General features: G+C 36.4%; 1 protein-coding gene across 2 annotated transcripts; it reads right to left on the bottom strand.

Moving 5' to 3' along the window:
• Window positions 1-613: 613 nt before the first annotated feature.
• LOC107028385 (light-inducible protein CPRF2-like) lies at window positions 614-24,660 on the bottom strand. 2 transcript variants are annotated; one of them, XM_015229437.2, is made up of 7 exons: window positions 24,175-24,660; window positions 23,927-24,026; window positions 10,933-11,143; window positions 1,922-1,997; window positions 1,722-1,847; window positions 1,002-1,212; window positions 614-906 (listed from the first exon to the last, which is right to left on the bottom strand). In XM_015229437.2, the coding sequence occupies exons 1-7, from the start codon at window positions 24,520-24,522 to the stop codon at window positions 896-898; spliced, it is 1,083 nt and encodes a 360-aa protein (XP_015084923.1). In that variant the 5' UTR covers window positions 24,523-24,660; the 3' UTR covers window positions 614-895. The 2 variants fall into 2 exon arrangements, with proteins under 2 accessions (XP_015084923.1, XP_015084922.1); XM_015229436.2 differs by having other exon boundaries at window positions 614-1,212.
• Between the last annotated feature and the right edge of the window lie 562 nt (window positions 24,661-25,222).

The following is a 25,222-nucleotide window of genomic DNA, read 5'->3' on the forward strand; positions in this document are numbered from 1 at the left end:
GTGGGTGGGTGTGGGTGTGGGTGTGGGTGTGTGTGTGGGTGGGTGGGTGGGTGGTGGCCACGCGGATTGTTATTCACACAGAGTTGGTGGCCAGGCGGATTTTGCAAAAAAAAGTGTTGTCCTCAACACTTCTACTACAATGATTCAAGATTCCATTACAATATAATATTATTGTATACTTTCTTTACGTTCTTTTAAAACAAATTAATTTGATTGCAATATTTTTCCCACACCCAAGTTACTAGAGTGCATTAAAGTAGATCAAAGTCTCACATTAGTTGAAAAATGAGTTGGTGGTTCGCTTATATGAATTTGCACATCATCCCCTTATGAGCTAGCTTTTAAAGTTAAATTAGATCAATATATCATATCTTTTCATTATATCATTAAAGCCAGGTTCATTCCCATTTGAGCTCCAATCTATACTTCAGTTGGACCTATATGTAAAGTAGGTGTTAGAGTAGGTTAAAGTCCTACATTAATTTGAGAATCAACTAGTGTTAAATGAACTCAGACAAAGCTAGTTTTTAGGATTGAATTAGACCCAAGTGTCATATTTTTATGGTATGAAGGTGAAAAGAGAGAAGTTTGAATAAAACGACGAAAGGAAGAATAGGCCAGCAAACAGATAATCAAATTGATATAACAGTGTAACCGAAAAAGCATTGGCACACACAATAGTCTTGTTCTTTTTTGCTTTTTTTTTTCTTCAGATAGACTCGATATGCTAAAAAGATTAATTATTTCAAAGTAATTTGATATGTAAGATTTACAGATCTCTGTGAAATCTTCCTTGCAGTAACTTCTGCTCATTAAGTCATTCTACTTCTCTCCCTTGCCTTGGTTTCCACAAGTACTTGCTTCTCCGCAGATGCGCTTCTGCAGATGCTCCAAGCTAGCCTCTCGCTGCATTGAAGATGGTCTGTCAATTGTGTTGGCTTCAAGTGCCTCTGTTGCGGAGCTCTGATGTACATTTCCTATAGGAGGGATATCTAACATACCGTTTTGCATTCTACAATCATGGTTGGGCATATGACCATTTTCAGGCGCTGGATAGTTCAGGTCATCATGTTCAGGGACAGCAGCGTCTGCTGATGAGTCGAAAGGACTACTAGTGAAAGATGGCATCATTATTGTCGATATCTCAGACATAGCTTGGAATAGAGGATTCAACCCAGTAACTCTTTTAACAGTTTCTTCAGCCATCTTCACCTGCACAGCAGTACATGAAGGAATATTTTATGGGTTTCTAAACCACAAGACTTCAACAATGAGGAAAGAGTGGAACAGAAGGATGATAGCACAAATAACTAAAATTATCTCCCCATATGAGATATATGTACTACAGGTTCCCTTATTTAGTAGCAGGAAAAGAGAAACTAACAGAGGGATGGAGGATTCTTCTGAGCCACTTTTCTTCTATATCAACTAGGTTTCCCAAAAGTAGGTTAAGCTTGTATCCAGGTGTAATTTAAATACAGCCAGGTAGACTTTGATTAAGAAGCACATTGGCCATTTCAACATCTAAAAACATGGAATGACATACAAAGAGGTGTAGCAAAAATATAACAGGAATTTTGAATTCGGTTAACTTCTGATCAATTGATAAAATTAACCATGCCATGAAGATATTCTTGTATATATTAACCTCACTTTTCTCCCACAGAAACAAAAATAATTTTGTTGAACCTGCTTTCTTCAAACACTAGAAGTAGTCTTACCTTTGCTCTCAATGTCTCAACATCGGCTTTCAATACTCTATTGTCAACTGCTGCTTCATTGTACTTCTGGCTTATGTCAGTCAAGCGTTTCAATAAAGAGGAGTTTTCTACTCTTACTTGAGAGACCTGCCATTAACAGTTTTTTATTGAATAAATAGTTGAAAGTAAATATTAACTGAAATCATGATCCAGAAACATACCTGCGTCTCTAGTTCTGTCAGATGGGCTTGTTTTCTTCTTCTCGAGCGTCTAGCTGATTCTCTATTGGATAGCATTCTGTCAATGAGTTGGTACAAAATATTAGGATAATAACCAGTTAATCTCTTGGATGCCCAATGAAGTTGTTACCATCAACATGATTTTAGTAATAAAAATATTACTAAACAAAATCAAGTCCAATCAACTTATATTCACAAGTCCACCTCTAGCCATATCATATTCTGAGGACTTCAAATATTCGTTATGCAATCTTGTCATAAATGACACCTTCATCATCGAAGCCCTTTCCTTCAGAAGCAAATCAGAAAGATCCATTTGTCCAGAGGCACCAGCAATTAATAGTTTGATTCTGTTTTCTCTGAGATGGGTAGAACCAGTCCTTCAACCCAAAAACATCCTCATTGAACATTGAGCTTTTAGGCCTTTGGCAGGCAAAAGTATCTCTGTATCCCTTTAATTCAAAAGTCTTCCACTAGAACTGTAGACTCAGATAATTACGGACCCGATGCATGGCATTTCTATATAATATAACTGAGGATGCAACGATAAGGACAATTTACCAATCAGAGAAATAGTGAAAGACAATGTGACAATGTTACCACACCATCTGAGGATGCAAATGACAAGAACAATTTGCCTTGCATAAAATTTAAAGGTAAATGTCACAACACCACAATATCTTACCTTCATCTCATTCACTATTGTTAGAATAGAATAAGTATTTCCTACTTAAAATAGGAATAGGAATAGGAATAGCAATAAGAATAAGAATAGGATTCCTAGTCGGAAAAGGATTCTAATGTAGTGTCTATAAAGAGGGTCTCAATGTAAAATTTAGATACACAATTCAATAATATTTTTTTCCATATATTTCTCACGTGGTATTAGAGCATTGGTGAGAACTTCAAGTCACCAGTGTCAAATTCCGACAACGGTGGGACTGATTTGCGTCATCTTTCGTTCTGAAGGTGTTGCGCAAAAGACAACACTGTCACAAGGCTCGGGAAGCTCAAGAAACCAAACCCCAACCAGACCCACAGGAAAATACCCCTCCATGTGCCCCCACGCGCCGGTCAGAGGTGGGAATTTTCCGGCGAGATATGTTCACGCGCTGGCGTGTGAGTGGTTCTCTGGTCACTTTTTTTCGAGAATTATTCTTCTGTTGGGGTCGCCCAGTATTTCCGACCAGAACCCGACCATTTTTCTCTAGATCCGATCACCGGAATTAGGGTTCCGGTGATTTTTAGGTCGTTTCCAGCAAGATTTCGGTGAAATCAGAATTTTCAGGCCACTATGGGCAGATTCCGGCAGCTTCCAATATTTTTAGACTAGTGTAGCACTTCCGGCAGTTTCCGACGTACATACCAGTCTATGGAGAACAGACGAGGGAGAGAACATTTTGGAAAACCTCAATCCAGGTGTAGTCATTGTCATAACCTGGACACACTCGTGACATATGTTATATTTTGCATGGTCCACCACCCAGTTATGATCCTGTTGTTCTATAGGAATATAGAGAGTTCCTTCGGTGTTGTGCAAATAAACAAACGTCTCCACAAGTAGTTTTGGTTGCACAACCTCATATTTCTGTTGCAGGACTTGTGTGTCATAGTCTAGCACTCTTGGATCATGGGTCATGGACTCAGGGGCTTCTAATCATATCTTTGGTAATAAATCACTTTTGTCTGATATTGTTTATTCACAATCTCTTTCAGCTATTACTTTAGCCAATCGGATCCAAACAAAACCAAAAGGGGTTGGAAAAGCCAAACCCGTATCTTCTGTCACCTTAGACTTTGTTCTTTACAGTGTTGTGAAAAGCGCAGAAAAATGCGCTTAAAGCGCGCTTCAAAGCGAGGCGACCCTTGTGCGCTTTTTTATCTTGAGGCGAGGCGATCTGAAAAAAGCTCTCGCTTCAGATGAAGAAGCGAAAAGCGACCCTAAGGCAAAAGCGCAATAAAGCGCGCTTTTTATAAAAAAAAAGCGACAATTAGGGTTTTGTTTAAAAAAATAGGTTTTTTTTTTAAAAAATCTGAAATATAACCTTCTCTCTCCTCACGACTCTTCTTTCACGACTCTTTCCCTTCTTTATCTCCTCGCGACTCTTCTTTCACAATACTTCTTTCCATTCTTTTTCTCCTGACGATCTCGACTGAGGCTGCCTCTCTCTTCAACCTCGACCACGACTGCAGGTAACTTTTTGTTCATCTCTTTTTTAGCTAATGTTTATTATTTCATCTCTATGAGTTTCTTTTCTCCTGAAATATACAATCTTCGCCTGTGCTTCATCTCTTCATCTCTCTAAGTTTCGACTACTCTAGTTTTTTCTTCTTCTTCTCTTCTTTTCTTCATCTCTGCTGCCTGCTCTGTTTCTAATTACTGACTGCTGCCTCCTCTGTTTTTTTTTCAATTCTTTTGCTTTTTTTTTTTTAATTTTGTGATCAGTCTAGCAGCCTTGTTGAAGAATAGGAGTTTGAATCTTTGTGATTTAATTATGTTTTTGATTTTTTGCTTTATATGTTATGACTTATGAGTATTTTTGCCTATGTAATTTCTTTCAATCTAAGACTATATTACCTCTATTTAGTTATTTAATATTTTTTTATTTTTATACTAAATGTCGCTTTTTTTTAAAAAAAGCGCGCGCTTCGCTTCACGCTTCTCGCTTTTGTGAAGCAAGCCCTCGTCGCTTTTTTCCGCTTCTCGCTTCCCAAAACACTGGTTCTTTATGTCCCTGGTTCTCCTTTTAATCTAGCATCGGCTAGTCGTTTGACGAAATCCCTACATTGTAACATAACTTTTTTTGATGATTTTTTTCTCATGCAGGACCACAGGACAGGACAGACGATTGGAACAGGGCATGAATCACAAGGCCTTTACTATCTTACCTCTTCTAATTCCCTAACAACATGCTCCGTTACAGATTCCCCACATCTAATTCACAAACATTTGGGACATCCAAGTCTATCCAAATTGCAAAAAATGGTGCCTAGTTTGTCTAGTTTATCCACATTAGATTGTGAGTCGTGTCAACTTGGGGTACACACTCGTGCTACATTTTCACATAATACTAAGGGTCGTTCGGAGTCTATTTTTTCATTAGTTCATTCTGATATTTGGGGTCCTAGTAGAGTCAGTTCCACCTTAGCATTTAGTTATTTTGTTAGTTTCATTGATGATTATTCGAGATGCACTTGGATTTTCTTAATGAAAGATCGTTCTGAGTTATTTTCTATATTCAAAGGTTTCTTTGTTGAAATATAAAATCAGTTTGGTGTTTCTATTCGTTCTTTCCATAGTGATAATGCCTTAGAATACTTATTATCCCAGTTTCAGGAATTTATGTTTCACCACGGAAGTATTCACCAAACATCTTGTCCATAGACTCCTCAACAAAATAGTGTCGCAGAAAGAAAGAATAGGCATCTCATAGACACTGCTCGCACTCTCCTCATTGAATCCCATGTTTCGCTGAGTGTTTGGGGCGATGCAGTCCTTTCAGCTTGTTATTTAATTAACAGAATGCCCCCTTCTTCTCTTCAAAATCAGGTTCCACATTCCATATTGTTTCCTCAGTCACATCTCTATCCTATCCCCCCTCGTGTCTTTGGGAGCACATGCTTTGTTCATAATTTAGCCCCAGAGAAAGATAAATTAGCTCCTCGTGCCCTCAAATGTGTCTTTCTTGGTTACTCTAGGGTTCAAAAAGGGTATCGTTGTTATTCACATGATCTCCATCGATACCTTATGTCCGGTGATAATACATTTTTTTAGTCTCATCCTTATTATACATCTTCTGATCATCCTGATGTATCTATGGTCTTACCCATACCTCAAATTTTACCAGTGCGAACCTTTGAAGAATCTACTGTTACTTCTACATCTCCGGTTGTAGTGCCACCACTATTAACTTATCATCGTCGTCCACGTCCAGCCCTAGTCCCAGATGATTCATGTCATGCGCCAGACCTTGCTCTTACTGGGGACTTGCCTTCTCCTAGCCAACAACTTGCACTTCAAAAAAGGTATACGGTCCACTCGAAATCCTAACCCACATTATACCTTCTTAAGTTATCATCGTCTATCTCACCCCATTATGCCTCTGTGTCCTCTTTGTCCTCTATTTCCATCCCTAAAACTACAAGTGAGACACTTCCTCATTCTGCATGGAGACAGGCTATGGTTGATGAGATGTCTGCTTTGCATAAAAGTGGTACTTGGGAGCTTGTCTCCCTTCCTATACATAAATCTAAGGTTGGTTGTCGTTGGGTTTACGCAGTCAAAATTGGCCCAGACGGTCAGGTTGATCGACTTAAGGCTCGCCTTGTTGCCAAAGGGTATACTCAGGTATTTGGGCTAGATTATACTGACACTTTCGCTCCTGTGGCTAAAATAGCATTTGTCTGCCTTTTTCTATCTGACTGTCGTTCGTCATTGGCCTCTTCATCAGTTGAACATTAAGAATGATTTTCTGTATGGTGATCTTGAAGAAGAAGTCTATATGGAGCAACCACTTGGTTTTGTTGCTCAGGGGGAGTCTAGTAGCCTTGTATGTCAATTGCGTAGGTCACTCTATGGTCTGAAACAATCTCTTCGAGCTTGGTTTGGGAAGTTTAGCACAGTACTTCAGTAGTTTGCCATGACTCGTAGTGGAGCAGATCACTCGGTGTTTTATCAGCATTCTGCACAAAGTTGATGTATCTATTTGGTTGTTTACGTTGATGATATTGTTATCACCGATAATGATCAAGAGGGTATCACTAATTTGAAGCAACATCTCTTTAAGCATTTCCAGACTAAAGACCTTGGCAGATTGAAGTATTTTCTAGGTATATAGGTTGCTCAATCTAGTTCAGGCATAGTTATTTGCCAACGCAAGTATGCTCGTAGACATTCTTGAGGAGACAGGAATGATGGGATGTAGACCTGTTGACACTTCTATGGATCCCTATGTTAAACTCCTTCCAGGACAAGGGAGACACTTAGTAATCCTAAAAGGTATAGACGGCTCGTTGGACAGTTGAATTATCTCACAGTGACTAGACCTGACATCTCTTTTCCTGTGAGTGTTGTAAGTCAGTTTATTACTTCCCCTTGTCAAAGTCATTGGGAAGCAGTGGTTCATATTCTGTGATATATAAAGTCAGCTCCTAGGAACGGACTACTCTTTGATGATCAAGGCCATGAGCATATCATTGGATATACACACGCTAATTGGGCAGGATCACCCTCTGACAGACGTTCGACATCCGGATATTGTGGTTTAGTAGGAGGTAATTTGGTGTCGTGGAAGAGTAAGAAACAGAATGTGGTTGCTCGATCTAGTGCGGAATCAGAATATTGAGCAATGGCAACAGCAACTAGTGAGCTAGTTTGGATCAAACAATTACTGGGAGACCTAAAATTTGACAAAATTGATCAGATGGAACTCGTATGTGATAATCAAGCGGCTCTTTATATCGCATCAAATCCAGTGTTTCATGAAAGGACTAAGCACATTGAGATTGACTGTCACTTTGTCAGAGAAAAAATACTCTCAGGAGATATTGTTACAAAATTCGTGAAGTCAAATGATCAGCTTGCAGATATCTTCACCAACTCCCTCATAGGTCCTTGTATTAATTACATTTGTAACAAGCTAGGTACATATGATTTGTATGCACCAGCTTGAGGGGGAGTGTTAGAATAGAATAAGTTACTACTTAAAATAGGAATAGGAATAGGAATAGGAATAGGAATAGGAATAGGAATAGAATTCCTAGTCGGGAAAGGATTCTAATGTAGTGTCTATAAATAGGGTCTCAATGTAAAATTTAGATACACAATTCAATAATATTTTTCCCCATATATTTCTCACAATTATATAAAGTAATTCACTGGTAGTAACATGTCTTGAATTGAAGTTATTGCAAGTGTATCGTGGAGAATATATTTACACATAGTAACATCATGCTCTTCAATGCCTCATAAATTAACTATTTATTTAAACAAATAAATAAAATTGATCGAGAAAATATCTAGCACTAAGTTGGTGCTAGCGCCTATAAAATCATGACTCCTACAGAACAAAAAGAAGGATTCTTACTATACAAGTTCCTATACACAACAGTAGCCTCCAACAATTTATATTTTGGATATGGTGAAATTATTGGTAACTAAATATATTAATTAGAAAGCTCAAAGCATATTGGCATTACCCAAAATATAAAAACCACTTGTTAGGTATAGAAAGAAATCAGCCAAGAGGAGAAAATCAAAAGATTTTGGATAATTATGATTACTCATAGTGCTAGAGTAAGACAAAGTCACCTTATGTACTTGACAATATTATAAATTTATACATATATAGTGTATCACATTTATTATATAGAAAGTTAGGAAAATAAGTCAAATCTCAAAATCAATAGGTTGAGGTCTGAGCTCAATCGGAGAATATGCGTCAAGACACATTATAGCTACAACATTGCATGGGTCGATATGCATTAAGCCTACTAGAGAATATAATCTCATTTGTTCCCCTAGCTTACGTTTATCAGTGTCAGTGACAAGTTTCATCGCATCATTGGTGTTCTTTCTGATCTCTACGTATTTCACTACTCCACCAGGAAGTCCCTCTACTCCTAGTACTCCAGCTTGGTAGTTTCCACCACCTATTAAGGGTTGAGCCCCGAGTTTTGGCAGTGAACTTGAAATTCAACTTGTAGACGCTTCAACACTCAATCAATCCAGATAACGCTTATTTCTAGATACCGTCATTGCTTCTTCTCCGGGAAAAGAAGTTCACGGCCCTTGGGCCCTCTACCTTCACATAACATTGCTCTGCAAGGCTTTTGCCCATTGCAGAAAATTCCTCAATGTTGCCTCCCATAGGAGTCTGGGATGTCCGAACTAATGAGCGCCTAAAGCAACATTGAGTGATCCCCCTCCCTGACACTGATACCCTAGGAATTACATATTGTGCCAACTTTCTTTGTTGACTCACCCTACAACCAGATATTTTTCTTGGCATGGTTGAATTACTTGAAACCCAAAGAAAGAATTTGATCATCTCTCGCTTTACTTTGCTAGTAAAGCAAAGATTTCTCTCCAATATAAAACATAAAAAAAAATTCTTCATTTCTATCTTTCTATACTACCTTGAAAGCATGAACTCTCTGACTTGAATGTTAAATTATCGGTATACCCCAACTAAAAACACCCAATTTGGTATATCTTCTATTTTGTTTTTATTTATTTATTTATATGATATAATATAAAAAACAAACAACCTCTTCACATTGAACGATTGTGACTATTCTGATAAGTTGTCACTTCCGAATGGTTGTAACTTTTTCAGTAGCAATTACATCAGGAGTATACAGTAAGGGGTTGTTTGGTAGAGTGTATAAAAATAATGCTAATAGAGTGTATAAAAATAATGCTAAATAGAGTGTATTAGCAATACTTGCATTCGTTATGCTTGCATTAGTTGTACATAGATATTTCTTATACATTGTTTGGTTTGGTGTATTAAAAATGACATGTATTGTACAAAAGTAACTATTTACAAAAATATCCTCCATACATATGATGAAGAAGATGTAAAAGTGCTTTTGAGGGGTATTTGTGTCTTTAAAATGTTAATGCATGTATTAAATTCTCTTTGCATTACTAATACCTAGAAATCCATGGTATTAGTAATACACTCCCCAATACACAATAGAGTGTATAACTAATACTTGCATTAGTTATACATAGCATGAAAAAGGATACCAATACACAAAGCTAATACAAGCATTAATTTTGTTAATACACTCTACCAAACGACCCCTAAGCAAAACCAAAAGATCTATCATTTATATCCCTCCTAAACTATCTAAAAAGTGAGTAACAACCTCCACCTCTTTGGGAAGAACATGATTACTCCAAAACTAAAGGGTTATAAGACAGTTCAACTCAAAGTATAGTGACTTTTTTAATAAGGTACAACAAGCATACAAGCATTTGATGGTCATAAATAGAGGAATTTCCTCTAATTTTAAACTACAAATTTTCTTAGTCATTGACTGAAATCGAATTTCAGCAAAAAAAAAAAATTAGATATCACACAAGTAAGGTTTGGTGAACAAATTGTACCAATCATAATCTCTAAGCACACTAGGCTGCAAGCATGGTTACAAAGATAAGCATTGAGAAGATGATGAGCTGTTATTTAACTTCATGTATTCAAAGTTGTTAAGTTTTTTTCTCTCCAATTTTTGGTATGATTTTCAAGAAAAAGCAAATACTTTCTTTTCCAAATTGTAATCTTTACATAATTTATGGACTAGTTATAACATTAGCACTTCTATTTGACATTCTTTTGTTGAATCATAGCTTAAAAATATGATGGAAAAAAAAACATTTGTTCTTTATTACTTTCGGTCCTTAAAATTTTTCGAATTATTTGTGGGTTCACTCAAATGTAGTTTCTACTTATTCATTATTCTGATCCAATGACATTAAGAGAAGGTCCTAAAAGAAAGTTTTATCCTCCCAAAATTCAGATTTCATTTCTAGAAAATAAAGGATATTTTGACGTTCATAATTTAAAAACAATTTTTGGAAGTTAGTGCTTTTGCGATGAATAATAAATATCAGTCCAATAAGCAAATCATTCATTAATTTGTACTTGTATTTTCCTCCAAGGATTTTCATCACATACATACTTCAATATTATATCATTTTAAAAATTAATACTAATTAGGAGGGATACACATGCAGATACAAATATATCACGTATGCACACTGTTAAATATTTTATACAAAAGTGAAGCACCAAAAGGATTTTCCTAATTTGTTATATTTACCTAGGTAGTATGGAAGTACTAATTAGAAAGTTGAATAGAGCTGTTCCCTTAAAATCAAATTTCTAATATCTAATTATTAGAAACTATTAACTGGTAGAATATTACAAAAAAGAGGTGGCTACGGACCAAGAGAAAATCTAAAATGAAGTTGCAAACTGTATTACCTCCTCACACGTTTCACATCAGTTGGATCAGTTGATTGAGTTGTTTCTGCTTCTCCTTCAGCTTCATCATCTTCTGATTGCTCTCCGGATGAACCGCTTGTCGTTGACCTTACCTGGATACCAGGTTTCTTCTGCACTGCAGGCAAGGGAGGTATTCCAATTGGCTCACCAGCATCCTTATCTTGAACTTCTGCCAATTCTTGCCCAGATCCTGCCAAAAAACAAAAGGAAACCGAAGAATGACATACCACCTCGTTCCTCGTTCAGAATAAATCAAACAGTTACATGTATCGGCTTTTCCCCTAGAATTAAATGGATATCTAGGTTCATTAATCATTTTATTTATTTTCTGCGATTGTGCTTTGGTGCTAATGAGATGCTTGTATCCTTAGAGAAAGAACCCTTGAATTAGACTTCTGGTCCTTCAATTATTGCAAAGTTCAAATTTTGTTTTTGTTATATTTAATTACGTATATTTGAATTTTCATTTTAATTATATTGCTATGTGCTTTGTCCCTCCCTCCGCTGTTGGACTTCACAGATCTATCGGGTTCTTATTGGATGAACCATAATTTGAGGAAAATATAACGTTTGGCTCATTTTCCGTTATATTTGGAAGAAAATAAGGTTTATTTTAACAACTTTATATGTACAATATAAGAATATAACACTCACTCAACATAACATATGATAGTAAAGTGAATCTATTAATAGAGGGATGAAAAGTGCATTTTCTATTAGTTGAACTTAATTATGCCTACCAAAATAAGAGAGTATCGAAAATGGGACCCCAAAGGCAAAATATTTCCTAAGAACTAGGTCATATGAACTCATAAGTAGTTAAGCACAATAAGGAACAGAAAACAACCTCACTAGCTAGGAGCCAAGTGAACGTTCCACTTTGTGTGGCACTTTGGCTTCCAAATGTGCTTCCAAGACCACTTAATAATTTGAGCTCTAGTTTGGTTTGTCAGCTAGCATCCCTCTTTCACTACATATATGAATTTGCTATGTCCATTCCATCATAAACAATTCTCTCCTCACTTTATTCCTAGAAAGTTCTCCAAAAAACTTGTACAATTCAGTAACTCTGGGAATTTACCAATCATTTATATGTCTTTCCAGAACCAAATCCCAGCTTTGTACTGTCCACATTTCAGCAGCTGTTTTGAGTTGAATTTGAGCCAAAGGAAAGATGTCAGGACATAAGCCTTGTAAACTATCAAGACGTATCCATTTATCTAACCAAAACAGAGTATGTGTTGCACTTGTGTACCTTGATAGTAGATTGTCACTTTTAAGGAATGACAGTCCAGAAGAGACTGATGGATCTCCAAAGACTAATTACCCTAAGTGGTAGTGACTTCTTTGGTTACCCAATTGTCCAGCTCCCCATACTTGTTTTTTGCGACATTTCTAATATATTAGAAGCATGAGTAAAGCTGTTGATATCAAAATGTCTGTTCTTAGTCATAAAAATTTTAGTGGAGGACAATTTTGACTTTTCACTTGAACTCTCTGTATATGTGTCTTCCACCTAAAGGTACTTGAAAAGGCAGCTACGGTACCACTTTTCCATTTTTCTTAATTCTTATATCTAAAAAAATCTTCCACTACTTGTTCTGTTCCATAGCCAAAGATACTGCCCAACCACTGACCGCCGACTGCCGACCATCGACAATTCTAGGTTTCTTTTACTTTCTCGGCTTGGCTATTGCTCTTCTCAACTTTCCTTTATCTTTGATTTAATTTGATTTGCAGGAACTAGTTAGTTCTTCTTGTGGTGCTTTTAAAATCTTCCCCAGAGAAGAAGCCTAGGGCGAAAAATAAGCTCCTAAAGGACTCACATTGTTGTTTTCTTCTTCGCAGATTGCTTTACTCGGTTTTTATTTCGCCTTTCTGGTTAGTTTTTCCTTCAATTATTGGAGCTCAAGTTGTTTTGGTCACAAATATTGTAGATCATGCATATTGCTACTTTTGACTTAGATAACACCTTCAAATATTCTTCAACTTTTGGAGCCTAAGTTGTTCCCTTTAGCTGATATTATGGTCTACAGAAATTTGTACTTCTAACATATTAGTTACGTCAAATTTCATTCTTTAGGATAACGAAATATAGATGTGCTGGCACCAAGTCCTTCAATTTTCTTTAGCTCTAAACAATTATTATATTTTTCTAGATTTTGTTCATCAAATATCTACACTGATGGAATTGGTGGAGCTAGGATTTTTAACAAGGGAGGTTCAAAATCTAACGGAGTAAGCCCACGAACTAATCGAAGGGGGGTCGACATAGCCATGTATAAATAGTAATACTTTCCGCCGAAGGGGGTTTAGATGAACCCCTGACAGTATGCTGGCCGCCCTGGCTGATGGAGATGGAGTCTTATACTAATAGTAGGAACTTCTATACAACATACAGTATATTCCAATTATGAAGTACATATAACACAAAAAAATTACACAACATATGGAACTCTAATTGTTGCAATTACACATAATCACAAATACCAGAAACTTAGTACCTCTACACTAATAGCTTGAACTAAATAAACTATAGTATATACTACTAGAAACAACATAGGCCTTGTCAACCTTGCTAGAACCTTTGCAGATCATATAAAGAATAATAGGGAAAGAAATGAACTCTATATAAGCACTGCTTTGCCCAAAATTCATACCGTTGCAACAAAATATAACAAGATGAGGTAATTACATACACTATTCTTTCGCGCGAGTGTTATACCCCAACAAAATGAAAGTGTAATTGTGGTTGAAGGGGCAAATGATTTCGTAATTTCTTGCCCCCGCTAGCTAACATAGAAAGAGATTCTAAACATTGTATAATAGAAATACATATTAATTTGTTGTGACCTTAGCTCATAGAAATGCCTTAGTAACTTACTATTCAGCTTTGTTGGTAAAATCGTGAATATCTTATTAAAAGAAATTAACAACGGTTACACACCATTTCTCCAGGCTTCCTTGACTGTATATTAACATAACAGCATAAAGAATTATCTCAGATCTAGATTATTTCATCTGTTTATGTTAATAATTGCTTAATTAAATGATAGGTAATTTGTGTACTTCTATTTGATCATTTAAGTTACTTACACATCACTAAAATTCTCACATTTGATTTCCCAAAAAGTTTTTGCAGCAACATAAACCTCATCTTGCTATCTTTTTGCCCATTCACTGCCTTCTATGAAAAGCTACACAAAAGGATCCATGTCACCCAATGCTTTAACAGGATACGTCACAATCAACCATGCTTCATTCTTACTATGCTGCCTATCTACGACTTAAAAACACTTCTCCTTTCAACTGCAGGGTATTTTGTCAACTACAGTGTCACACCAAGATGAATACCGCCACCATCTATTTTGCCACTTTTATACAAATATGTAAATGCATAAATAGCATTCTGTAAATGTGCATAGGCAGTGCAATGTATAAACAATATGTGTATATATTGGCAATCTTTTACCAATTGTCAACCTACAAATATTTTGTGATAGTTATCGCCTAATATATAGTGGGTCCGACGCGCACGCACAACCATGTCGAGTTACACCATAAAGCTTGATCTTTTTGTGGGTATCTCCATAGCCATTTCACCTTAAGAGCTTTGTTTTGCTTTGTTATTAAGGTTCTAGATGCATAATGCACCTTGACTTTTACTTTTGACAATTTTCTTTCATTTGAGCAGGTCGTAGCCTTTCTTCTCTTTGTTGCCTTGCCACTGAAAATTTCTCCTCATTTTATCCAACCTTAAAAACCATCTGAGGTATATGGAATAGGGACAACATGTAAGTTGGTATATGTGCCTCACAACATTTTCTCTCTCTTTCTATCAACCATCTATGTGGTACTTCTCTCTATTCAGAACAGGCACTGTAGTTAAAAAGTGGGTTTTTCAAATTTCTTTTGAGATGTGCAGTCGCACACTTGGGAAGACCCCATATCAGCTGTTTCCCTTAAATTGGTTTATTTTCTTATTTTGGCCTTTGTTTCGGCTTGGAGTCTTCCCTAAATGGGGCCTAATGTGGTACTTACTATATATGGCCATTTACTAGTAATTTAGTTACATTATGGCTGAATTTAGACTTGGGAGATTTTCAAAACTTGTGTGTATCTTGAAGAACTTCTTAGATTACCATTAAAATAGAGTCAATCCTTTGAATCTTTTAATCTACGGGTTTTAGCTGTTTTTAATGGAGGTGATAAGTTTCATACACTAACATCTGCCTTAGTTAACCAAGCCAGGGTTATTGACCATTTTGATTTCTCTTCCACCCAGTCCTTTTTTTCTCTTCTACTATTGGTTGAGGTTCTCTTTATTTATTGTAATTGTGCGGTTGTTTTAACTTTGGAACTAACAAATCTACATCAAACAAGTTTAAAACCATACACAGATTATTCGTACTTGTTGGAGTGCAAGAAAAATGATAAGGAGATTCTGGGAAGTTCCACAAAAGTGTCATCTGTTACACAAGTTAAAACACCCTCCTCCGCAAGTCATCTTGTGTTAAGCACGCTTCTCGGTAGCACTATGTAGTAAGAGTGACCATGAACCTTCCATCAGTTCTTGCTTGTTTATCTAGTTCAGCAATAACTTTCCATAGACCACTTACAGATCATTGAGTCACTCTTCATATTTCCACGTGAAAATTCATCCTAAATTGCAGGGTCCACTTCTATCCCTGAACTATGCAATTGTATCTTCATTGGTCATACCAATGCAGAAATTTCCCTACCAAAACCTGATAGTTCTTCCATTCCTCACTTTTTCCACTTAATTAGGTTATGAACAGTGTTGTGAAAAGCGCAGAAAAACGCGCTTAAAGCGCGCTTCAAAGCGAGGCGACCCTTGTGCGCTTTTTTATCTTGAGGCGAGGCGATCTGAAAAAAGCTCTCGCTTCAGATGAAGAAGCGAGAAGCGACCCTAAGGCAAAAGCGCAATAAAGCGCGCTTTTTATAAATAAAAAAAAGCGACAATTAGGGTTTTTTTAAAAAAAATAGGTTTTTTTTAAAAAAAAATCTGAAATATAACCTTCTCTCTCCTCACGACTCTTCTTTCACGACTCTTTCCCTTCTTTATCTCCTCGCGACTCTTCTTTCACAATACTTCTTTCCATTCTTTTTCTCCTGACGATCTCGACTGAGGCTGCCTCTCTCTTCAACCTCGACCACGACTGCAGGTAACTTTTTGTTCATCTCTTTTTTAGCTAATGTTTATTATTTCATCTCTATGAGTTTCTTTTCTCCTGAAATATACAATCTTCGCCTGTGCTTCATCTCTTCATCTCTCTAAGTTTCGACTACTCTAGTTTTTTCTTCTTCTTCTCTTCTTTTCTTCATCTCTGCTGCCTGCTCTGTTTCTAATTACTGACTGCTGCCTCCTCTGTTTTTTTTTTTCAATTCTTTTGCTTTTTTTTTTTAATTTTGTGATCAGTCTAGCAGCCTTGTTGAAGAATAGGAGTTTGAATCTTTGTGATTTAATTATGTTTTTGATTTTTTGCTTTATATGTTATGACTTATGAGTATTTTTGCCTATGTAATTTCTTTCAATCTAAGACTATATTACCTCTATTTAGTTATTTAATATTTTTTTATTTTTATACTAAATGTCGCTTTTTTTTAAAAAAGCGCGCGCTTCGCTTCACGCTTCTCGCTTCTGTGAAGCAAGCCCTCGTCGCTTTTTTCCGCTTCTCGCTTCCCAAAACACTGGTTATGAAAGACATCCCTTCAACTGTTGAGCGTCACCATAAGGAGGAGTAATGTATTTTGTGTTCCATTGACCTTCCATCTCATATATTGTCCATATTAGCTGCTCAATTATCTTTCTTGACCAGAAATGAACCTCCCATTTGAGTGGAAGACTTCCGTTCAGTAGTTTCAGAATTTTTACCCCTAAAACTCCATTCTGCTTCTGACTACCAGTTCACTAGGTGATATTGCTCTATTCTGCATTGTAATCTCAGATGGAAGCCTCTTCAAAAACTGGAAGCCTTTTCTCAGTTTGTTTAATTTCTTTCAAAAGTTATAGGCATTTGTTTCATACCACAGTCCTCTCTACAGTCTACAGGAAGAAGAAAGTCTCTAGTGTGCCATATATTTGTAATATATTGTTATGCTGCTGCAAGTCTTGATCCATGTTAATCATACTTCCTCAAACTCTAATCCTTATTGAGAATGGCCCTCAAACCCCGTAGTTTTCATTGTATTCCGTAGGAAATACCAACTTATATAGTCATAATCTCTCTCCCGGTTCAATTTGCAAATCATTCCTTCTCCCCCTCTTTCAACCTGCATGAATCCAAGCACTCATTTGCAACTAAAAAATTTATTATTTGTTTCCTGGCATGAAGACATTTTGTGTAACTTTTATTACCCTCGCCATCGCTTTCTTGTATCTTTCAAGTAGAACTACTCCAAGACAGTGTACTAGCTACATACAAGGCTATCATGTCTAAAATCCTAGCAAACTTTGGATATTTTCTTGACAATGAGTGCATTTAAACTTTTTCTAGAATAGCCTTCCAAAAATAAGTGTTTGAATGTGGCCATCATATCTTTGCTTCAAACTAAATTAGCACCTCTAGACAAAGGATACATTTTAACCTCATGCATTATTTTTATCGCCAATTATACCTCCTCTAGGTCAAACATCTATAACCATTCACCATCATTTGTAGAGACAATACTATTTTCTCGAAATATCCATAGAATTTTCAGGATCTTCAGAGATTACAACCTATCGATGTTGTTGCATCTTTATTTTTTTTGGACATAGTAACTGTTTCTATTTCTGTAACACAGTACATGGGTTGCACTGAAACCATATTTACAAAAGAACTCAAAATCTACTATCCTATCCTTATAATGAGTCAAAGACATCACTGATAGAGACAGTATCATTAGAGTATATCTGGTTACACCAACTATGTTTTTGTGACCTAGGAATAATCTCCATAGTTGACTTGTGACCTTGCAATGTATAAATAGATGAACCACTGTTTCTGCAGTTTCCCTGCAAAAAAAAACATCTTGAACATAAGGGATCCCTTTGTTCATCAAGTTATCTTTTGTAAGCACTACTTCCTTAGCCAATAACCAGACAAAGCAAGCTACTTAGTGTGGGATTTTGGCTTTCCAAATGTGTTTCCAAGGCCATCGAAGTATCCGCTGGTTTGGTTGGTTTATCTTCCTGTAGGCTGTATTTACCATAAAAGTCCTATTACTATTTCCCTGCCACTGTAGGATGTCTTGTCCAGCCTTCAAACCACTGAATTGGTCAATGGTGCTGAAGAATTTTGCTACTCTTGGTATTTCCCAATCATTGAGGTGTCTCCTGAACACAAAATTCCACCCTCGAGGTGTCCACAATTCTGCTATTGTGCTCTGTTGATGTAAAACTAAGTTAAATATCTAGGAATATTGTCTCCATGCTGCCTGCTTCATGCCAATCATCCTTCCAGAAGACAGTTTTAGCTCCCTCTGTCACTTTGACTATGGTATTAACTTTGAATTCATTCCACAAAATTCTGATAGATTTCCATAAGCTAACACCATAAGGAGTAGTGACCTCCTTTGTCATCCAATTATCGTTCTCCTCATATTTAGCTTTAATGAATCTAACCCAAAGACTTCGATTTTCATTTGAATATTTCCATAGCCATCTCATTCTTAAAGCTTTACTCTGATTCTTCAGATGTTTTATCCCCGATCCCCCAAATCTTTTCTCATTGATCACTGCCTTCCATTTGACTAGGTGGTAACTCTTCTTGTCTTTGTTCCCTTGGCATAGAAATTTCCTCCTGATGCTATCCAACCTATTGATGATTCCTAATGAGATAGGAAATAATGCCATCATATATGTTGGAAGTGCATCAACCACAAAGTTTATCAATATCAATCTTCCACCCATGGAGAGATATTGGGACTTCCACCTTGCTAACTTCTTCTCACATTTCTCAATCACCGCATTCCAGATTTCCATAGACAGACTTGGCCCCCAAAGGCAATCCAAGGTAGATAGTTGGTAGAGGACCCACTTCACACCCTAAGATTGTCTTTAAGATTTCCATGTTTGGCACTTCATTAACCGGGTATAGGAAGCTTTTCCTCCGGTTAACATGTAAACCTGACATTCCTTCAAATATTACCAAGATCAGTCTCAGTATTTTGAGATGCTCTTCTTCAGCATCACAGTATATAAGTGTGTCATCTGCATACTGAAGATGAGTTATGTTCAAGCTTTCCCTTCCAACTCTAGCAACTCAAATCCTCTTAACCAACTTTCCGTGTTTGCTGTCTTAATCATGTTGTTCTGTCCCTCTATGACTAAGAGGAACAAAAAGGGTGATAGAGGATCACCTTGTCTTAGGCCCCTTCGTGAATTAAAATACATGCTGGTGAACCATTAATAAGTAGAGAGAAGTTCACTGTTGAGATACAAAATTTAATCTACCGATTCCATTTACGTCCAAATCCCATCTTCTCTAGCAGATCCATAAGAAAGCCCCAATTGACATGATCATATGCTTTCTCAATGTCTAATTTGCATAGGATTCCAGGTTTCTTCAAGTTCACCCTGGGGCCTGGAGTCTATTACTTCATTTGCTATGAGGGCGACATTCATAATCTGTCTTCCCTTGATGAATGCCAATTGTTGTAAGTCGACAAGCTTAGCCATCACTCTTTTAAACTTTTCAGTAAGCACTTTGGAGAATAGCTTGTAAATATTACCTATCAAACTGATGGGCCTGAAGTCTTTTAATTCTTTAGCACCTTTCTTCTTTGGAATAAGACTTATGAAGGTAGCATTGAAACTTCTTTCAAACCTTCCTTGCTCGTAGAAATTCTGGAAGGTCTTCAAGATATCATTTTTTACCACTTCCCAGCACTTGATGTAGAACCCCATTGTAAACCCATTTGGACCAGGTGCTTTATCAATTGCACATTGCTTTAAGCATTTCAGTACCTCCTCCTCTTCAAATCCCCTTTCTAAATCTTCCATTTCCTCCACTGGCAGCCTTGGGCAATTTGTGAAGTTGCTGGCAGGTCTCCCCTCCACTGTCAGCCTTGGGCAATTTGTGAAGTTGCTGGCAGGTCCCCACAGGACATGCGCAATTTGTGAAGTTGCTGGCAGGTCCCCACCGGACATTCTCTGAGTACAAGTTTTGGTAAAATTCCACTTTTTGCCCTTGAATCCTTTCTTGATCATTGATCAGACTCCCTTGAACAAGAAGTTGGTCAATTAAGTTATATCTCTTGTGTGCATTAGCCATCTTGTGGAAGAATTTGATATTCTTATCTCCTTGTTTCAAACACAAGGATCTAGATCTCTGTCTTACGGTTGCCGGAAGGTCTCCACCAGGGCGGCTCAACATAATTGGGGGCCTAAAGCGATATTTCAATTTGCGGCCTAAACTATAAATAAATTTCATACACATATGTATTCGAAATTAAATTTTCTCACACTATTTAGATGAAAATTATTAGTATCTAATAATATTTTTTCGGTTACTAGTTTAGGTAAGATTTTATCAACTCAACATTGAAAAACATCCTTTAAGTGAGACAATTGATATATGTATTGTTATCATAATGTTATAAGTGATAAATTGATAAAAATTAAATAAAGATAAGAGTTAGAACCATAGAATTTAACTCAAGAAGTTGATGACTTGGTATATCTCATTTTAATATGCTTGTTATAATGCTTGAAACTAAAATTTAAAAAGAAACAAAAAGAAAATTTGTAATTCACTTTGTTCAACACTTTTCACTATTAATTTTTATTTTTAATAAAGTACAAAAGATGGTAAAGTGGGTAAAATAATTTATTTAAAAAAAATTATACTTATTATCATAAATAATCATTTTTCTTATAAAAATTTAACAAATAATTTATTCTTGACAAAAATTTGAGGCCCACAAATTTTGGAGACCTAAGGCAAAGGGCTCATTTCGACATGCATAGAGCCGGCCCTGCACCAGACATTCTCTCAGTACAAGTTTTGGTAAAATTCTACTATTTCCCCTTGAATCCTTTCTTGATCATTGATCAGATTCCCTTGAACAAGAAGTTGGTCAATGTTGTTATATCTCTTGTGTGCATTAGCCATCTTGTGGAAGAATTTGATATTCTTATCTCCTTCTTTCAACCACAGGGATCTAGATCTTTGTCTCCACAAGATCTCTTCATACTTGATTAACTGCTCAAAGTTCATGATTAAGGATGCCTTCTCCATTGATTCCTCTGCCGTTAAGCCTCTGGCTATTGCAATGTTTTCCAGATTCTTCCTTTGTTGACCTAGGTTTCCTTGCTCACTTCTACTCCATTCTTTCAATGTATGTTTCAAGGCTTTTAATTTGGAAGCTAGGGCATAATCAGGTCTCCCTTGGTAATCAAAAGAACTCCACCATACCTTCACTCTATCAATAAAACCTTCAATGCCAAGCCACCAATTCTCAAACTTGAAATAACTCTTGTTCTTCTTCCAGGAACCTCCTTGAATTGCACTCGGAGAATGATTTGACATTATTCTTTGGAATGCAATTTGTTTCATATTATTGAAAGAGTCATCCATTCTTGAGCTAAGTTGCTCGGACTCGGGTGCGAGTATCCGAGACGGATGCGAATCCGATAGTCGGACTCGACAAAATTTAAATTTTAAGATTTCGGGGGTGCGAATACGAGTATGGATACGAATGTGGGGATTCGGCTAAATTTTTTCAATATTATAAAATATAGTTATAATAATAATAATAATAATAATAATAATAATAATAAATATCTTGTAAAACATATACTTAAAAGCATATCAATTATAGATATACAAATTTAAAAACATAAATTAATTATAACTTGTTATTAATTAATTTTAAAAAAATATAATTCTTTTTATTTATTAAAAAAAACTGATCATATATATATATATATATATATATATATCCTAACTTTAATTGGACACTACAATTCATTAAGATACTGTGTTTTGTCCTTTCTTCTCCCAAAAAAGCCTTTTCTTCTCCCAAGAAATCTTTAGCATGGTATGTTCCTTTTCAAGAAAAAAAATTCTCTCTTATTTTTCATGAAAAAGACATTAAAATTCTGTTTTGTCCATGGAGCTTCGCCTCCTCTATGTTCAGGTACAAAAAAAGTTTTGTCTGCTCTCTTTCTCTATTTGTAAGCTTTGCCTCTTCACTGTTCTTTTCCATACAAACTTCATCGGAGAAAAGTCGTCAACTTTCCCCGGCCATGAAATGATGTCTTCTTCTCCATTTTTTCTCTCGGCTCGGTCAAAGTATCCGGACCAGACTGACAGAATCCGACACGCACCCCGCACCCGCACCAGAGTCGCGTCAAGACGGGTTCGGCTGGAAAAATGAAGAGTCCGCAACATAGTTCTTGAGACACCAATATCCCGTCAATTCTTGAGGCTATTTCCCAGTATCCCCTTAGAACTAGGTGAAATTAGCATTCTCAAGATGAGATCAATCAAATTCATGTCTTCAATCAGCTCAGAGAACTCCCTCATGCTCTTTGTTCTTCTAACCGTTCCTTTTCTCCAAGACAAATCTGGACACATTGAAGTCTCCACAAACTGCCCAGGGACCTTCTATTAATCCTCTGGTTGAGCCAATCTCCTCCCATACTAATCTTCTTTCCACATAAGAGTTAGGAGCATACACCCCTATTATATGGGAAGTGAAATCTTGCAATTGTGCTTCAAATTTACAAGTAAGAGTGTATGCATCTATCTCTAGTATTTCACCTTTCCAAATTCTACTATCCCATAGCATCATTATCCCTCCTCTAGTTCCACTTGCCTCCAAACATGCCATTTTAAAATCCATCTACCCCCCCCCCCCAAATAGCTGCATTATCAATCCTGTAATATCTCCCTCTAATTTAGTTTCTTGTAGACAAATTATATCAGCTTTCCAGTCCCCCATAATGTTCTTGACTACCCTTCTTTTATCCCTGCTTGCATCTTTGATTTATCTTGTCGCTTCGCGGAAGATTCGGCATTTACATCCCTCTTTCATGGCCATAAACATTTTGACCTCTGTATCTGATCTCCTAGTATCTTCTAGCTCTCCGATCTTCTCAAGAAAATTGACTTCTCTTCAATTATCAAATAATTAATGTTCGTTCATTAATATTATTCTGACATCGCACAATTTATTTGCCAAAATTACATCATGCTTGTCCTCAACATTGTGGGAGTTCCACCAGTCCTTTAGTTGGACCACAAAACAGTTGACATTCAACCATAAATTTTCCAATGTAAACCATGAATTTATCTTCATCAAACCTACAACAATAGAAGGTCATTACAAGACTTCGGAAAGCTCCCTTTGCTTTAGCTATTTGAAAGAGTTGTCCCATTCTATTGCAACCAGAAGTTGGTCAAATCTAAAATCAGAATGGACCAATGTTCCTCTGAACCAAGTGAAGTTACCTCCATGGTAGATTTAACAATTCCATAATGTTGGGTCTATAACTTTCTTGAATTTCAAGGTTCTCTGGTGATGAAGTAGATATGAAACCTGAGAATCTAAACTTGCAGAAAAGAACAAGGCAGTGGCATGGCAATGATGTAATACACAAAAAATTGTCCCATCCATGGAACTGCTGAAGTTATTCGTGTTTGCAGAAAAGAACGTGTTCATATGACTCATATGCAAGCAACAGTAACTATAACTAGCTATTAAAACCAAAGCATTCGTATCAAACAGCAAAAAAAATTATCTTACAAGCATTTTGTAGCTCTTTGGGCATCCACCATGTATTTTACGTGATATATGATTTACTACTAAATATCTATAGACTCCATTGTGTGAGGCATAACACCAACACTAGAAACATTATGGTAGTGCAGTGACACCAGCATGTGAAAACCAAACGGATTTATAAATGAAAAGAAAAAAAACAACAGGAAAAGGTATATTTGGTTTAATTGGTAAGACTAACCTTTTGGAGGAAGTTGAGATCCACAGAGTGATGCATTAGCTGCCAGTGATCCTTTTTCGGGTGGCAAAGAAGCCGAATCTTGAGATTTTATATAGCTTGCCTAGGGATAAATTGGTACTTACGGTTTGATTAAATCCAAGAAAAAGAAAGGAATTCCAAATCACTTAGCGATTGCGTCCAATCATTAAATTTAGCAGTTGAAAGGAAACGAACCTATCCAATTAAAATCAATAAGAAATATAACATACACGATTCAAAGCGAAGGCGGCACATGCCAAATCCAGGCGTCTTTTGAGGAAAGCCTGATGTTCATCGGAATCAATCGGAGGTTCAGAGACAAACGATGACACAGGCTTCGATTGATCAGGAATTAAATTATGATTAAGCTTGATCTGCTGTGAAGAAGACGAGGAAGTAGTTTCAGCTGCTGCAGCCTCCTGAAGGAAACGCTGAAAAGCCCACTCCGACGAGCTCCTGTTCATCATTTTAGAGGACGAAGTGGCGGAAGAAGAATCCAAGTCATGAGATAACCTCATCGGTGGCGGCGATGACCATAATTGATCGGCAATCTCATCCACCGAAAACACAGTATCCATTCTCTCTCTCCCTTAGTTAGAGAGAGATGAGACTTTGAGACAGAGAGTTGTTGAATTGCTAAATCTGAGTTGTGATTCTCATACGTCTATGCTGCATCCCATAGAAAGAACTATGGGACACGTGAGTAAATCAAATTATCTTTAAAATATAATTAAGTAAATCTGCACCCAAATCAACATTTTTAATATTTTCTAACTTTTTATTTAAAAAAAAATCATATTTTTAAACTTTTATAATTCAATTCAAATCATTTTTAAAAAATTCATCTCTTCTTCTTCTCCCACCGTTCTCTCTTCTCTCTTTTGTTCTTCTTCTTCATCCTTACAAATCCAACAATCTAGTCATTTCCATTATTTTCCTCTCTAACTATCTCCATTATTTTCCTTCTCATCTATTGTCGTACTCTCTCCTCTTTATTAATTGAAATTGTGTTCGACTTAAAATGAGTAAGTTATTTTGTTGAAAGATTTTACAATTTTCAAAGTTTTTTTCTTGAATTAATGAACAATAAACTGTTCTATAGATGTAAAAATTGAATGATGATGTAATGCTGTCGATTATTTATTGTTTTTGAAAGACAATCAATCAACCAAAAAAATTCTAATTTTGAGGAAATGTATATGTATTGTTAACATTCAGTGAAAAGTCATTTTTTGTTGCTTTTGTTGTTCTTTTTGTGGTCATTTTGTTGATATAATT

The sequence above is a fragment of the Solanum pennellii genome, chromosome 8, assembly GCF_001406875.1.
Source record: "Solanum pennellii chromosome 8, SPENNV200".
Classification (NCBI taxonomy): domain Eukaryota; kingdom Viridiplantae; phylum Streptophyta; class Magnoliopsida; order Solanales; family Solanaceae; genus Solanum; species Solanum pennellii.

Bases quoted from the DNA above. Each gene is read 5' to 3' on its own strand.
- LOC107028385 (XM_015229436.2), bottom strand. From the start codon at position 24,522: ATGGATACTGTGTTTTCGGTGGATGAGATTGCCGATCAATTATGGTCA. The intron at 24,027-24,174 runs GTATGTTATATT...ATTTATCCCTAG, and splicing joins CCGCCTTCGCTTTGAATCGT to GCAAGCTATATAAAATCTCA. The intron at 1,848-1,921 runs GTATGTTTCTGG...TGTTAATGGCAG, and splicing joins TGACAGAACTAGAGACGCAG to GTCTCTCAAGTAAGAGTAGA.